The sequence below is a fragment of the Anabrus simplex genome, chromosome 11, assembly GCF_040414725.1.
Source record: "Anabrus simplex isolate iqAnaSimp1 chromosome 11, ASM4041472v1, whole genome shotgun sequence".
In the NCBI taxonomy this organism is placed as follows: domain Eukaryota; kingdom Metazoa; phylum Arthropoda; class Insecta; order Orthoptera; family Tettigoniidae; genus Anabrus; species Anabrus simplex.
This window is the reverse complement of record NC_090275.1, coordinates 1,587,045-1,600,887: the sequence shown is the minus strand read 5'-3', so window position 1 is coordinate 1,600,887 and position 13,843 is coordinate 1,587,045. Positions and strand designations below refer to the sequence as shown.

At 40.1% G+C, this 13,843-nt stretch overlaps 1 protein-coding gene across 3 annotated transcripts in view; it reads left to right on the top strand.

Moving 5' to 3' along the window:
- Positions 1–13,843, top strand: part of LOC136883521 (sortilin-related receptor) — a 698,235-nt gene that overhangs the window by 305,146 nt on the left and 379,246 nt on the right. For all 3 annotated transcript variants that reach the window (XM_067155885.2, XM_067155884.2, XM_068229722.1), the window contains exon 13: positions 3,106–3,331. In XM_067155885.2, the coding sequence (XP_067011986.2) occupies positions 3,106–3,331 (226 nt within the window). The remainder of the gene's footprint in view (positions 1–3,105; positions 3,332–13,843) is intronic.

The following is a 13,843-nucleotide window of genomic DNA, read 5'->3' as shown; positions in this document are numbered from 1 at the left end:
TAATACCAAAGGAATGGAAGGAATCTATAACAATACCAATTTATAAAGGAAAGGGTGATAAAAGAAAACCAGAGAACTACAGACCAATCAGCCTGACCAGTATAGTTTGTAAAATACTGGAGAGTTTAATATCAAAGTACATCAGAGGGATATGTGATGATAATAATTGGTTCATGAGGAGCCAGTATGGATTTAGAAAGAAATTTTCTTGTGAGGCACAACTGATGGGATTTCAGCAGGACATATCAGATCAGTTGGATTCAGGAGGTCAGTTAGATTGCATAGCCATAGATCTTTCCAAAGCCTTTGATAGAGTGGAACATGGAATATTATTAAAGAAATTGGAGGGAATAGGATTGGACGTAAGGGTTACACGTTGGATAAAAACATTTCTAAATTCAAGGGTTCAGAAAGTCAAAGTAGGAAATAATGTATCGCAGGAAGAGAAAGTTTGGAAGGGAATTGCACAGGGTAGTATAATCGGTCTGTTACTTTTCTTAATATACGCAAATGATTTAGGGAACAATATAACATCAAAAATAAGATTGTATGCAGATGACATAATTGTTTATAGGGCAATAAATAATACTGAGGATTGTTCAGAATTACAAAGGGACCTTGAAAGTATCTAACAATGGGTTGAAGAAAATAATATGAAGGTAAATGGAGGCAAATCAACTGTTACAACTTTTACAAACAGGAGTTTTAAAACTGAATTTGAATATACTTTGGATGAGGTAGTTATCCCAAAAGATGGCAAGTGCAAATACTTTGGGTGAGATTTGAAAGTAATTTGCACTGGAAGGGTCATGTTGATGACATTGTTGGGAAAGCATACATGTCATGAGGCTACTTAAAGGATGCAACAAAGAATTAAAAGAAAAAAGTTACTTAAGTATGGTTCGTCCATTATTGGAATATGCAAACATTGTTTGGGATCCTCACCAAGAATACCTAATAAAAGAAATAGATAGTGTGCAGAGGAAAGCAGCAAGATTTGTAACAGGGGATTTCTGGAGAAAAAAGTAGTGTATCAGAAATGTTAAAGGAACTTGGGTGGGAAACTTCAAGTAAGAGAAGGGAGAAAACTAGACTTATAGGATTATATAGAGCCTATACAGGAGAAGAAGCATGGGGAGATATCCCTGAGAGGCTTGAGTTGGAAAATAATATCGGCAGGAATGATCACAAATATAAAATTAGAAGGAATTTTAGCAGAAGCGATTGGGGTAAATTTTCATTCATTGGGAAGGGTGTGAAGAAGTGGAACAGGTTACCAGGGGTAGTGTTTGATCCTTTTCCAAAATCTGTACAGATATTCAAGAAGAGAATAAACAGCAACAGAGAAAATAAATGAAGTGTTAGAGGGCATTCGACCAGTGCAGGTTATTGTAAATAAAAAAATGTGTGTGAATAAATTAATTCCATCCCCTGGTCTAAGGAGTTTGGACAGCCAAAGTAGGGGACTGCTTGTAGGGGTGAAGTACAGTGGGGACTTTGAGGGCCCTGGAATCGCTACGGTAGCTGTGAAGGCCTTTCAGGAACTCTGAAAAGTGGTGGCAAAAGGGGCTCTGGTTAAGACGCAGCAGGTCATTTTGCTACTTAGGTTCCAAAATGGGTTAAAAAAAAAAAAATGTAAATAAATGCAATGTAAATTTTAATCTTATACCAGTTGTATAGAATCATTTGAAGCAATTCCACATACTGTATATCAGTTGGCTATATTTGTAAGTACAGGAGATATTATAAGTAGAATTTTGTAAACAATATAAATTTATTAAGGATGAGCTGTGTGTTTAATATAAAAAAATGTTAGCATAAATTGTATAATATTGTATTATAGGAAAATTTTCTTCTTGTTAATTTAATATTTAGTGCTTGACAAGAATGTATTTTAGTGTACCATTTGCCACCGACGTAGACACCTCATTTGCAAATAAAGAGAATTTGATTTGAAATAATTGGTAAAGAAATCAGTGATTTTGTTCGGAGATTTTCTGCTAGTAATTAAAATTATGTGCCATTGTAATCTGTTCAATATGACTGTCATTTTTTATGACCTAGACATGGTGAATAAAATTGTAACATCGTTAAATATTTGCAAGGTGAAGGTCACTGTTGAGTTGCCATGTATTATGAATAAAAAGTAATCTTCAAGACTTACCTTGTATTCATGTGAAGTGGCTTCTGAATCCTCCACTCCTCCACTCCTTCAGTACACCCAGAACATTTTCCCGAGAGATTACAGATTGCAACAAAGAACAGATCTTTTGGCGCATAGCCGATTATCACATTACACTAACAGAGTTTGGGAGTGTAGGGACAAAAAACTGTCGCTTAGATGTTGTTATGGCGTTTGTGAGAATAGCTTCGTAGTTTTGTCTCGTAGCCGATTGACGCAAAACTCTTTATCCGAGATAACAGGGATGGCGCTTTAGGTTTTACTAAAATATTAATGTTGACATTGTAATAAAGGACTTCAATGTACAAGTAGTTTGTAGTTCCTGACAGTACACACTAGTTGATTTCCAAAATGTGGTGCTTAGCCGGTGAATGCATCAGAGTAAAGAACTGGAATTGCAGGTTACGATGACATTCATTCTGTATGATGGTAAACAGGATGGAAAGTTTCAGTACTTTGTTTATGGGGTTAATATAAGGTTAATTAGAGTATTGGGCCTACTCGATTTGTGCTGAGTAGTGTTACCAAAATGTGATCTAGTAAGACTGAGAGAAGGAGACGAGCTGGCGTATGGAGATGAGCTGGAATTCGAGGACAAATTGGGACGAATATTGATTTATAGGGAGAGGAAATGGGGATTGAAAAGACTAGGATATCTGTCATTGTGAACAACTCGCATATGTACTAATTAAACTGCTTCTTGCTTGCTGTATGTCAGGAGCACTGTTCCGAATCTTGACAGAAATAATACTCGCACCTGAATGTGTTGCCACACGATTCTGGAAAAAAAAAAAAAAAGAAAAGCACGTCAGGATTATTTGCATATGCATAACAAGAGAGAAAGTGGACTGATCTGTTTTTTTGCTTTTTTTTTAAATTTGTTCTGGGGATGTATTAATATTGTATGCTTTATATGTTTTAAGGTACATGTACTGGACAGACTGGGCCCCTGGTGACTCCTGCGTGAACAGGGCTAATCTGGACGGCAGCAACATTAAACGTCTCTTCAAGAGTCCCATGGTTCAGTGGCCCAACGGAGTGACCATCGACCACATTGCGGAACGTATCTACTGGGTCGATGCTCGTGAGGATTACATAGCTTCTGCCGACCTGGATGGGCGTCACTACAGGAAGATTATTTCCAACGATGTGAGTGTTTCTTGTGTCCCCTTGGTGTTATGTGTGAAGACAGGTGAGCAGAGGCGGCAAACTATCGATAGTAATCGCCATCGATATTTTCCGATATTATGACTCTACTATCGATAGTAATCGATAGTTTATCCGGCCTCGCGGTGTAGGGAACAACGCGTCCGCCTGTCACCTGGTGCCCCGGGTTCGATTCCCGGCTGGGTCAGGGGTGTTTAATTGTAAATGATTAATATCCTTGGCCTGGGAACTGGGTGTTTGTGTCGTCCTTAACGTTCCTTTCCTCACATTCAACACTCTACACCTCCTCCATTCCGATTACACGCAGGTTCATATCACATAGTGCAAGTAAGGCAAAAGATCTCTATAGGCCGACGCCCCGAACAAACAGCATTTAAAAAATCAATAGTTTTCAAAAAGTGGAACGAATCATACCATTATGCCTGAAAATAGAACATTTATTAAACACAATCTACAAAAAATCATTACAAAGCACAACAATTTCATGGCATGTAATTTCTGAAATTCAAATCGGAATCACTCATAAAATAATCTCTTCAGTGGCACGTCCGAGACATTCTCGGGCTGCACGCGCTTGCCCATAACGTCGCCGCCCGAGAAATTCTTGTTCAGTCATTTTGCGATCGCCCGACCTTTTCTTGGGTATTGTAATATCTTTGGGAAAAATGTTTTACAGCATTCTCAACAGCTGCGAGGAGAGTTTTCAGTTGTTTTCATTAAGTCTTTGACCTAAAATGTGCCTTATCTTTTCTCGCCAACATACAATCTCTGACAACTTATAAATCTCACTTTTCGTCCCGTATTGGTACCAACTCAACTAAGGTTAGGTTGAATGGAGAATCCCACCTTCCAAAATGCTAAATAGTCTTTCTGCTGGGACTGAAGTCGCAGGTACACATAGATACTTAAATGCACATCTTGAATTGGAATAAACCCCTCACCAGTTATTTGCAAACAGCGGTACAATTTCTGTTAGGGTATAAAATAAGCTAATGAGGGGAAAAAAACTATCGTTGACTATCGATAGTAGGCAACTGACTATCGATATCAGACGATAGTGGTCGCTATCGATAGTTATCGATAGCACTATCGATAGTTTTCCGCCTCTACAGGTGAGGGACCGAATTCCTGTGAAATGAAGCGACGTCTGTGAGCTAGGTGAAAATATTTCGTACTCCTGAGCTCATACCCTTCATACATCTGAGTCTAACTGCAGTAGTACTGTTATAGGGCTCCAGTCTGTCGAAGACACTATAACATAACCTGTTATTGTTATCATGTTTACACAATGTAAACAGTAATCATCATCATCATCATCATCATCATCATCCCACTCCAATTGCCTAGGTGTGGTTAGCAAGCCTCCTCCACTATTTTCTGTCCTTCCAATTTTCCTGCTCTATTACTTCCACCAAATCCAATCCAGTTTCTCTAATATCCTTGCAAATCTGATCCATCCATCTTCTTCTCGGTCTCCAACTGGTCTCTTTTCCTTAGCTTCTCTTTCCAATTCCCTTCTTGCTACCCTACCTTTCCCATTCTTTTTACATGTCTGAACCATCTCGGTCTTGCTTTCTGTATGTTCTATATTTAGCTCTTCTCTGATTTTAATATTCTGAATTCTATCTCTTCTTGTCCTTTTAACTGATGTTCTTAAAAATTTCATTTCTACTGCTTGGATATTACTATCTTGTCTCTTATTTAGTTACCAGCGTTTCTAGTCCATATGTTACAATTGGTATGAAATACTGTTTATATAATGTTAATTTCGTAAACGTGCGGCCAGTATCCAGTATTCGGGAGATAGTAGGTTTGAACCCCACTGTCGGCAGCCCTGAAAATGGTTTTCCGTGGTTTCCCATTTTCACACCAGGCAAATGCTGGGGCCGTACCTTAATTAAGGCCACGGCCGCTTCCTTCCCACTCCCAGCCCTTCCCTGTCCCGTCGTCGCCATAAGACCTATCTGTGTCGGTGCGACGTAAAGCAACTAACAATTTTGTAAACATTATCTGTATGCATGTTAACACATTCACGCCGATCATCTGAGCTGGCTATTTAAAGGGCTGGCCCAGCTGTTAGTGGCAGAGCAAACAACAAATTCTTTTCACAATAAGTTCTAAACTAAACAAGATATGGAAACAAAATTTTCCACATAACTTAATGAAGTCCTCTAGTATCTTTGTAGGGTGTGGTAAGTAATGTCACACTTTCCTGGGTGAATGGGAACACCACACTTTCCACAAAAGTAGCGTGTTTCACTAATAATTTTATTTTTGAAGCTCACTTTGCACCTTCTTGAAGGGAACTTGACTTTATTTGATGGTGGAAACTTGAAGAGAATATGCTCTTTTCTCTTCCCATCTAACCTAAATGGTGGATCCTTGGCCGGTGCCCTTTTTGGCGGAAAAATCGCGGGACGTTGACTTGGAGGTGATGAAGTAGATGGAGCTGAGATGTCGGAGAGAGGTGACTGTACTTGTATGACGGGTTCACCTGTTTCCTGGAGCAAGTTCCTAACTACTGTCTGCCTGAAATTCAAAAAATGTTTTTGAGTTTTGAGGATTTGAGTTCTGGAAGAGCCGAAATGCATTAAAAAGTGAGCGGTAAATAAAAAAACCTTTTTGGCCACTTTATAGTTTTCCTCATGAAAGGATAGAGCGCCAAGTACTGGTCTGCAGTATCAACACCATGCATGTGTTGATTATAGTCGGTCACAGACTCTGGTTTCATTTGTATTTTTCCAGATTTCTTTGTTTCGACCATTTCTGTCGAATGGATAGTAGTTACCATCGTAATAACCTTTTTGTCTCTCCAAGAAACAAGCAATACATCCTCGTCCCTCCTGAAGGTCATTTCCCCCCGTTTGAGAATTGACTGGTGTTCTTTTAGACCTTTTGGTACACCCCTATTTGACTGTATTGTTCCACATACGGCAGTGTTTTGTTCCCGTAATTGTTTCGCAAGTCCAACGCTATTGTAATAATTGTCCATATAGACTGTATACCCCTGGCCAACATAAATTTCAAGCAGCTGAAAAACTGTGCTTTGTAAATTCGTACCACTTGCATTATATATCACGAGTTTACAGGTGTACCCAGTGTTAGACTCGCAAACCATCCTCACTAAAATGCCATATTTTATTATTTTACCGGGGTTGTATATGCAGAATCTTAGGCGCCCTCTCCAGGCTAGCATTCCTTCGTCCCGACCAATTTTCTGTTCGGGGGTATAAAGCTCTGAAAATCTGTCCGAAAGTTTCTGTAAAATGGGTCTGATTGTATACAGTCCGTCAGTGCTGTGCTCGTATTCGCTGCTGTCACTAAATTGGAGAAATGAGAGGATACTTTCGAAGCTATTTCGTGACATTGTCTTTGAGAAAATAGGAGTGGAGAAAATTGGATCTTCTGTCCAGTACATTCTGAGAAATGGTTTACTAATGATGCCGGTAGTGAGCATCAAACCCAGGAACTGTCTCATTTCTCAAACAGTCACCGGACTCCACGTTAGAGCAAGAGAGTGTTTAGAGAAGGGGCGCGGCGCAGCACAGATTACATGACTCGCATACAGATTTGTTTGCCCGCATAGGTATTCGAGAATTTCAGCTGTGAGAAATAGATTTACAAATGACATCTCGTTAGTGTTTTCTGTTTCAATATTTATACCTGGTTTAGCAGTAAATGGGATCGCAGGGGGGCGATATAAAGGCGAACATTCAGGTACTGGTACTGTTTTTTCTCTCACGTGTCCAGGAGAATCGTCTTCACTGTCATCACTGTCACTTTCAGCTGGCTGTCCGGCCCTGACAGATTGTAATGAAAAGAAAAATTAAGAGTAGAGAAGAGCATTGCCAACCTGTGGCGATTTGAAACTATACATATAACCTTGAAAACACTAATGTGCCGTATGATTTTAATATTAAATCATTGAAACCCACACCCCTCGTCAATTTTATATTATTGTTTTAATTAAAGGTATTTTACCACAAAGAATACTAAGAGTTCTGCTAGTGGTAGAATAATCATCACGGTTTGCAATGCCTGACGTCACTGGCCGCCAGATTTAAGATTTTACAGCAAGCACCAATCACCGTTCATGTCGCCTAAACACGTGGCCTCAGTTGCTCGCTAGCCTGCATGAAGTTCATGCGTTCACTGTGTGTGTAAGCAGTTTGTTTTCGTTATTGTGACATGGTCAGCGGATCATCGAAAACAAGTAAGAAAAAAAGGTTGTTATAAGAGCCAAAGCCGTGAATTTATATACCGGCTGCGTGAATATTTTGAGAAAGAGCGTGATAACGGTGGGCCTCTTCTTCCTGTTAAAAAAGTTGTGGATTGAGTTTGTGACGCTTTAAAAGTAGGTAGGAGAACTGTGAAAAGTGTTACGAAAGAAAAGTGTCCAGTGGATCTTAATACACCCTCTGAAGTTCTGCGTACTCCTGAAAAACGAAGACCAAGACATTGTCCCAAGACAACACTAGATGCATTTCAAAAGGATGCGATAAGGCAACATATTTATAGTTATTACAAGAGGAGGGAATTTCCCATGCATGATAAATTACTTGACTCTTTGAAAGAATCTCGCTTATTCAGTGGAGGAAAGACCAGTTTAAGTAAAATACTGAGAGAACTTGGCTTTCGTTGCAAGAAATTTTCAGGGAGAAAAGCTGTGATGGAGACAAGTGAAATTGTAGCATCGCGAGGTAGATTTTTGAGGGAAATTCTGAAGATTAGTCCTGATAGAGTGGTGTCTTTAGATGAAACGTGGGTAAATGCAGTACATTCTAAAAAGGTGGCCTAGACAGATGAAACTGTAGCAGGGACTTTCAAAGCACCTATTGGGAAGGGAAGTAAGCTTATTTTGCTTCTTGCAGGTGGCATTAATGGATTTGTTCTGGGAGCTATGCTTCTTTTCAGATGAAAGAGCACTTGTGATTATCACGAATAAATGAATGGGATAACTTTCACAACGTGGTTTAAAAATTCTTTGCTACCAAACATAAGTCCCAATTCTGTAATTGTTATGGACAATGCCCCCTATCACTCTGTGCAACTAAACAAAGCACTGACAATGAAAGACAGATAAGATATCATTCTTCAGTGGTTGGTGGGAAATAATGTGCCGGGGATATCTACAGAAATGACAAAGGCGGAGCTGCTACAAAGTGTAAAACTCTATAAGCCTAGATTTTGCACCTACAAAGTGGACTCCATCGCTACAGCTCAGTCATAGGGTAATTAGGCTTCCTCCTTACCACTGCCACTTTAATCCAATCGCGTTAATTTGGGCACAAGTTAAAGGATACGTTGCCGAAAATAACAAATCTTTCCGTCTGACTGATGTTGAACGCTTAGTGCACGAGGCAGTCAAACTTGTTACAGCGGATAAGTGGAAAAGTGTTGTGAGTCACACCTGGGAAGATCTACACAAGGCAAAGAAAGCTGATGGAATTGTTGAATGTCGAGTGGAAGAAATTATTTCCCTGGATGAGGATGATAGCTGTGACTCCAGTGACATTAGTGACAAGGAAGAAGACACCGATATTTTTGAAGAGTGTGGCATATTCCCTTTGGATTAGTCCCTGTGAGTACATAATTTGTTTCGTTTCATTTCATTGCAATATTTTATTATTTCGACACTACTATTCTATGAGCATGAAGAAGTTTTATTGTAAAAGCGACGTTTTTATTGCCACGTTGATACTATTTTCAGAGCTTTTACTCTGACTTATTAAAATTACGGTGATACTATTCACACAGTTCGGTTTTAATGTTGTTACGTCTATAGCCTACTGTTTTTGAGTAACGGTTATTCTATTGTCTGACCGTGCTTAATTTTGACTGCAGTGTTTTGTTATTATCTTTACGCTGTTCTTGGAATGTGCATAACTTCGACTGGAATGTTTTGTTATATTTACACTGTTATGGAGTGCACTTAATTTTAATTGGAACATTTTATTATTATGATTACACTAGTGTTGGTTTTCAATATATTAGAGGTAATTTTTGCACATTTCCGTACGCATTTCCGTCGCATTAACACAGAATCTGATCTACGCATACGTGAAATATTTTAGGTGTGTGTGTTTGTTTATATCGTATGGTTCAAAATTGGCAACACTGTCTGAGAAACATCAGGGCCGGACAGCCAGCGGCTCGACTGTAGTTCAGGAATCAGTTCATCACCTGAGTCTTCATTGAAAAGGATGTCGGCATGGTTATACCTCAGAACGCGACTATGCACACGCTTGTGCAATCACGAACCAACTACGCAGCTAGTTGGGCCACCACTAGGCTACCTTCAGAAACAAAACCAAAAGAGTGCATTGGAAGGGAAAATCGCCGTGGCCATGTGGTTTCTGGTGAGTAGAAGCATTCATAAGGGTATTACTTTCATCTCTCTCGCACATATTTGTGACCAAAATAGATCCCAGCTGCGTAGGAATGGCTGCAATTCAAGGTTGCGCTTATCCAGGCTAACTCGGATACGGTCCACAGCATGCTCACGCGCTATAGGGAATAACTCGGATACGGGCGTGAATGTATTAAAAGTGTGGAACTACTTAGTGTTGAATTTTGTGTTCTCAGCAGACTGAACTGAGTCAACACTGAAAAAGAATGGCTTCAAACTGCTACGTTTAAAGTTCGGTGATGTGCCACATCATGGGTTGGAATTATGTAGCAAATTAAGAAATTCTCACATTTTCAACCTCCACAAATTTGTAAAACACAAAACAGTCGCATACCTGCCAACTTTTACGGTTTGTCTGTAAAATTTACGAAAATTGCAGCATTTTACGGTTTTACGAATGGACGGTGTCATTTTATGACTTCGCGGACAAAATATTATACCAATATAATGGTCCGTTATTGGACATTATAAATTTTCCAGCTAACTCATTCCTGGTTGCCTGCGTTTCGCCTTCGTGTGCTAAGTTAGGCTCGTCAGTTGGGACTTAGCACACCACCCAAGATGCAAGGCTATTGCATACCGTGGAGGCCACAGCATAGGCTACTTGAAGCCACTAGCAGTGCCAATAATATTCAATAATCGCTGCACTTCCGTACAATCGATTTTTTGCGTGGGTCGAAGCACGCTCGGTCTTGGTCGAAGGCAAGGACACGATAGTCGATAACTCATTCTTTGATATGATTGGTATTTTTACCGTGTGGTGTTTGTGTCGTTATTGGAATTGAATTTAAAGCCGCGATAACAGTTCTTCCATGTGAATCTTAGGTGTCGATAGGCTCTGCTTCGCAAATTCTTTGTTCCGCTCTGTTCGCTTGTTGTGATTTAACCTTTATTCTTTGACCACGCGAGTGTTGTTCTTTGTTTACGAACAGTACCTCCAGACATTTAAAGAGTCATGTTCTGTTGGTTTTCCGTGCATACTAAAATCTAGAATGTTTTGCCCTTTTAAGGTTATGATTTTTTTTTTTTTTGAAGTGTTCGGGTTTTTGTTTCCTGTATTCGTTGGACTAATTACATTTGTTCCAGTGACTTGGTATACCACTGTTAGCGAAGCCCATTAAGTTATATACATACATACATTATCATTATAGACTGTTATGCCTTTCAGCGTTCAGTCTGCAAGCCTCTGTGAATTTACTAAACGTCACCACAATCCTCGACTTGCAACTAGTGTTGTGGCCTCATTTAGTTCTATACCTCTTATCTTTAAATAGTTAGAAACCGAGTCTAACCATCGTTGTCTTGGTCTACCTCTACTTCTTTTACCCTCCATAGCAGAGTCCATTATTCTCCTAGGTAACCTATCCTCCTCCATTTGCCTCACATAACCCCACCACCGAAGCTGGTTTATGCGTACAGCTTCATCCATCAAGTTCATTCCTAAATTATCCTTTATCTCCTCATTCCGAGTACCCTCCGGCCATTGTTCCCACCTGTTTGTCCCAGCAATCATTCTTGCTACTTTCATGACCGTTACTTCTAACTTATGAATAAGATATCCTGAGTCCACCCAGCTTTCGCTCCCGTAAAGCAAAGTTGGTCTGAAAACAGACCGATGTAAAGATAGTTTCGTCTGGGAGCTCACTTCCTTCTTACAGAATACTGTTGATCGCAGCTGCGAGCTCACTGCATTAGCTTTACGACACCTTGATTCAATCTCACTATATTACCATCCTGGGAGAGCACACAACCTAAATACTTGAAATTATCGACCTGTTCTAGCTTTGTATCACCGATCTGACATTCAGTTCTGTTGAATTTCTTACCTACTGACATCAATTTAGTCTTCGAGAGGCTAATTTTCATACCATACTCATTGCACCTATTTTCTAGTTCCAAGGTATTAGACTGTAGGCTTTCGGCACAATCTGCCATTAAGACCAAGTCGTCAGCATAGGCCAGACTGCTTACTGCATTTCCACCTAACTGAATCTCTCCCTGCCATTTTATACCTCTCAGTAGATGATCCATGTAAACTACGAACAGCAAAGGTGAAAGATTACAGCCTTGTCTAACCCGTGTAAGTACCCTGAACCAAGAACTCATTCTACCATCAATTCTCACTGAAGCCCAATTGTCAACATAAATGCCTTTGATTGCTTTTAATAATCTGCCTTTAATTCCATAGTCCCCCAGTATGGCGAACATCTTTTCCCTCGGTACCCTGTCATATGCTTTCTCTAGATCTACAAAACATAAACACAACTGCCTATTCCTCTCGTAGCATTTTTCAATTACCTGGCGCATACTGAAAATCTGATCCTGACAGCCTCTCTGTGGTCTGAAACCACACTGGTTTTCATCCAGCTTCCTCTCAACGACTGATCACACCCTCCCTTCCAAGATGTCAGTGAATACTTTGCCTGGTGTACTAATCAATGAGATACCTCGATAGTTGTTGCAATCCTTCCTGTTCCCTTGCTTATAGATAGGTGCAATTACTGCTTTTGCCCAATCTGAAGGTACCTTACCAACACTCCACGCTAATTTTACTACTCTATGAAGCCATTTCATCCCTGCCTTCCCACTATACTTCACCATTTCAGGTCTAATTTCATCTATTCTTGCTGCCTTATGACAATGGAGTTTAATTACCATCCTTTCCACTTCCTCAAGCATAATTTCACCAACATCATTTTCCTCCTCCCCATGAGTTTGGCTGTTCACAACACCACCAGGATGATTTCCTTTTACATTGCGATGATGTTCAAAATATTCCTTCCACCTCTCCAGTGATTCCCTGGAATCTATTATGAGTTCACCCGAATTACTCAAAACACTGTTCATTTCCTTTTTCCCTCCCTTCCTAAGATTCTTTATTACTGTCCAGAAAGGTTTCCCCGCTGCTTGACCTAGCCTTTCCAGGTTGTTACCAAAATTTTCCCAGGACTTCTTTTTGGATTCAACAACTATTTGTTTTGCTCTGTTTCTTTCATCTACGTACAACTCAATGTCTGCCTCGGCCCTTGTTTGGAGCCATTTCTGATAAGCCTACTTTTTACGTTTACAAGCTGCTCTCACTTCATCGTTCCACCAAGATGTTCGCCTCTTCCCATCTTTACACACAGTTGTTCCTAGGCATTCCCTTGCTGTTTCTACTACAGCATCCCTGTATGCCACCCATTCACTTTCTATATCCTGAACCTGCTTACTGTCTACTGTTCGAAACTTCTCACTAATCATATCCATGTACTTTCGTCTAATTTTCTCGTCCTGGAGATTTTCTACCCTTATTCGTTTCCAGACAGATTTCACTTTCTCTACCCTAGGCCTAGAGATACTTAGTTCACTACAGATCAGATAGTGGTCTGTATCATCGAAAAATCCGCGGAAAACTCGTACATTCCTAACAGATTTCCTGAATTCGAAGTCTATTAAGATATAGTCTATTATGGATCTGGTACCCCTAGCCTTCCATGTGTAGCGGTGTATAGCCTTATGCTTGAAGAATGTATTCGTAACAGCTAAACCCATAGTAGCACAGAAGTCCAGCAAAAGCTTCCCATTCCCATTAGCTTCCATATCTTCCCCACATTTACCCATCACCCTTTCGTATCCTTCAGTTCTATTTCCAACTCTCGCATTGAAATCGCCCGTTAGCACTGTTCTATCCTTGCTGTTGACCCTGACCACGATGTCACTCAATGCTTCATAAAACTTGTCAACTTCATCCTCATCCGCACCCTCACATGGTGAATACACGGACACAATTCTAGTCCTAATTCCTCCAAATGACAAATCTACCAACATCATTCGCTCATTTACATGCCTAACAGAAACTATGTTGTGTGCAATGGTATTCCTAATAAAGAGCCCTACCCCAGACTCTGCCCTTCCCTTTCTAACACCCGTCAAGTACACTTTATGATCTCCTATATCTTCCTCGTTATCTCCCCTTACCCGAATATCACTTACTCCTAGCACATCCAGATGCATCCTCTTTGCTTACTCAGCCAGTTCTACTTTCTTTCTTCCATAAGCCCCATTAATATTGATAGCTCCCCATCGAATTCCATTTCGTTCGC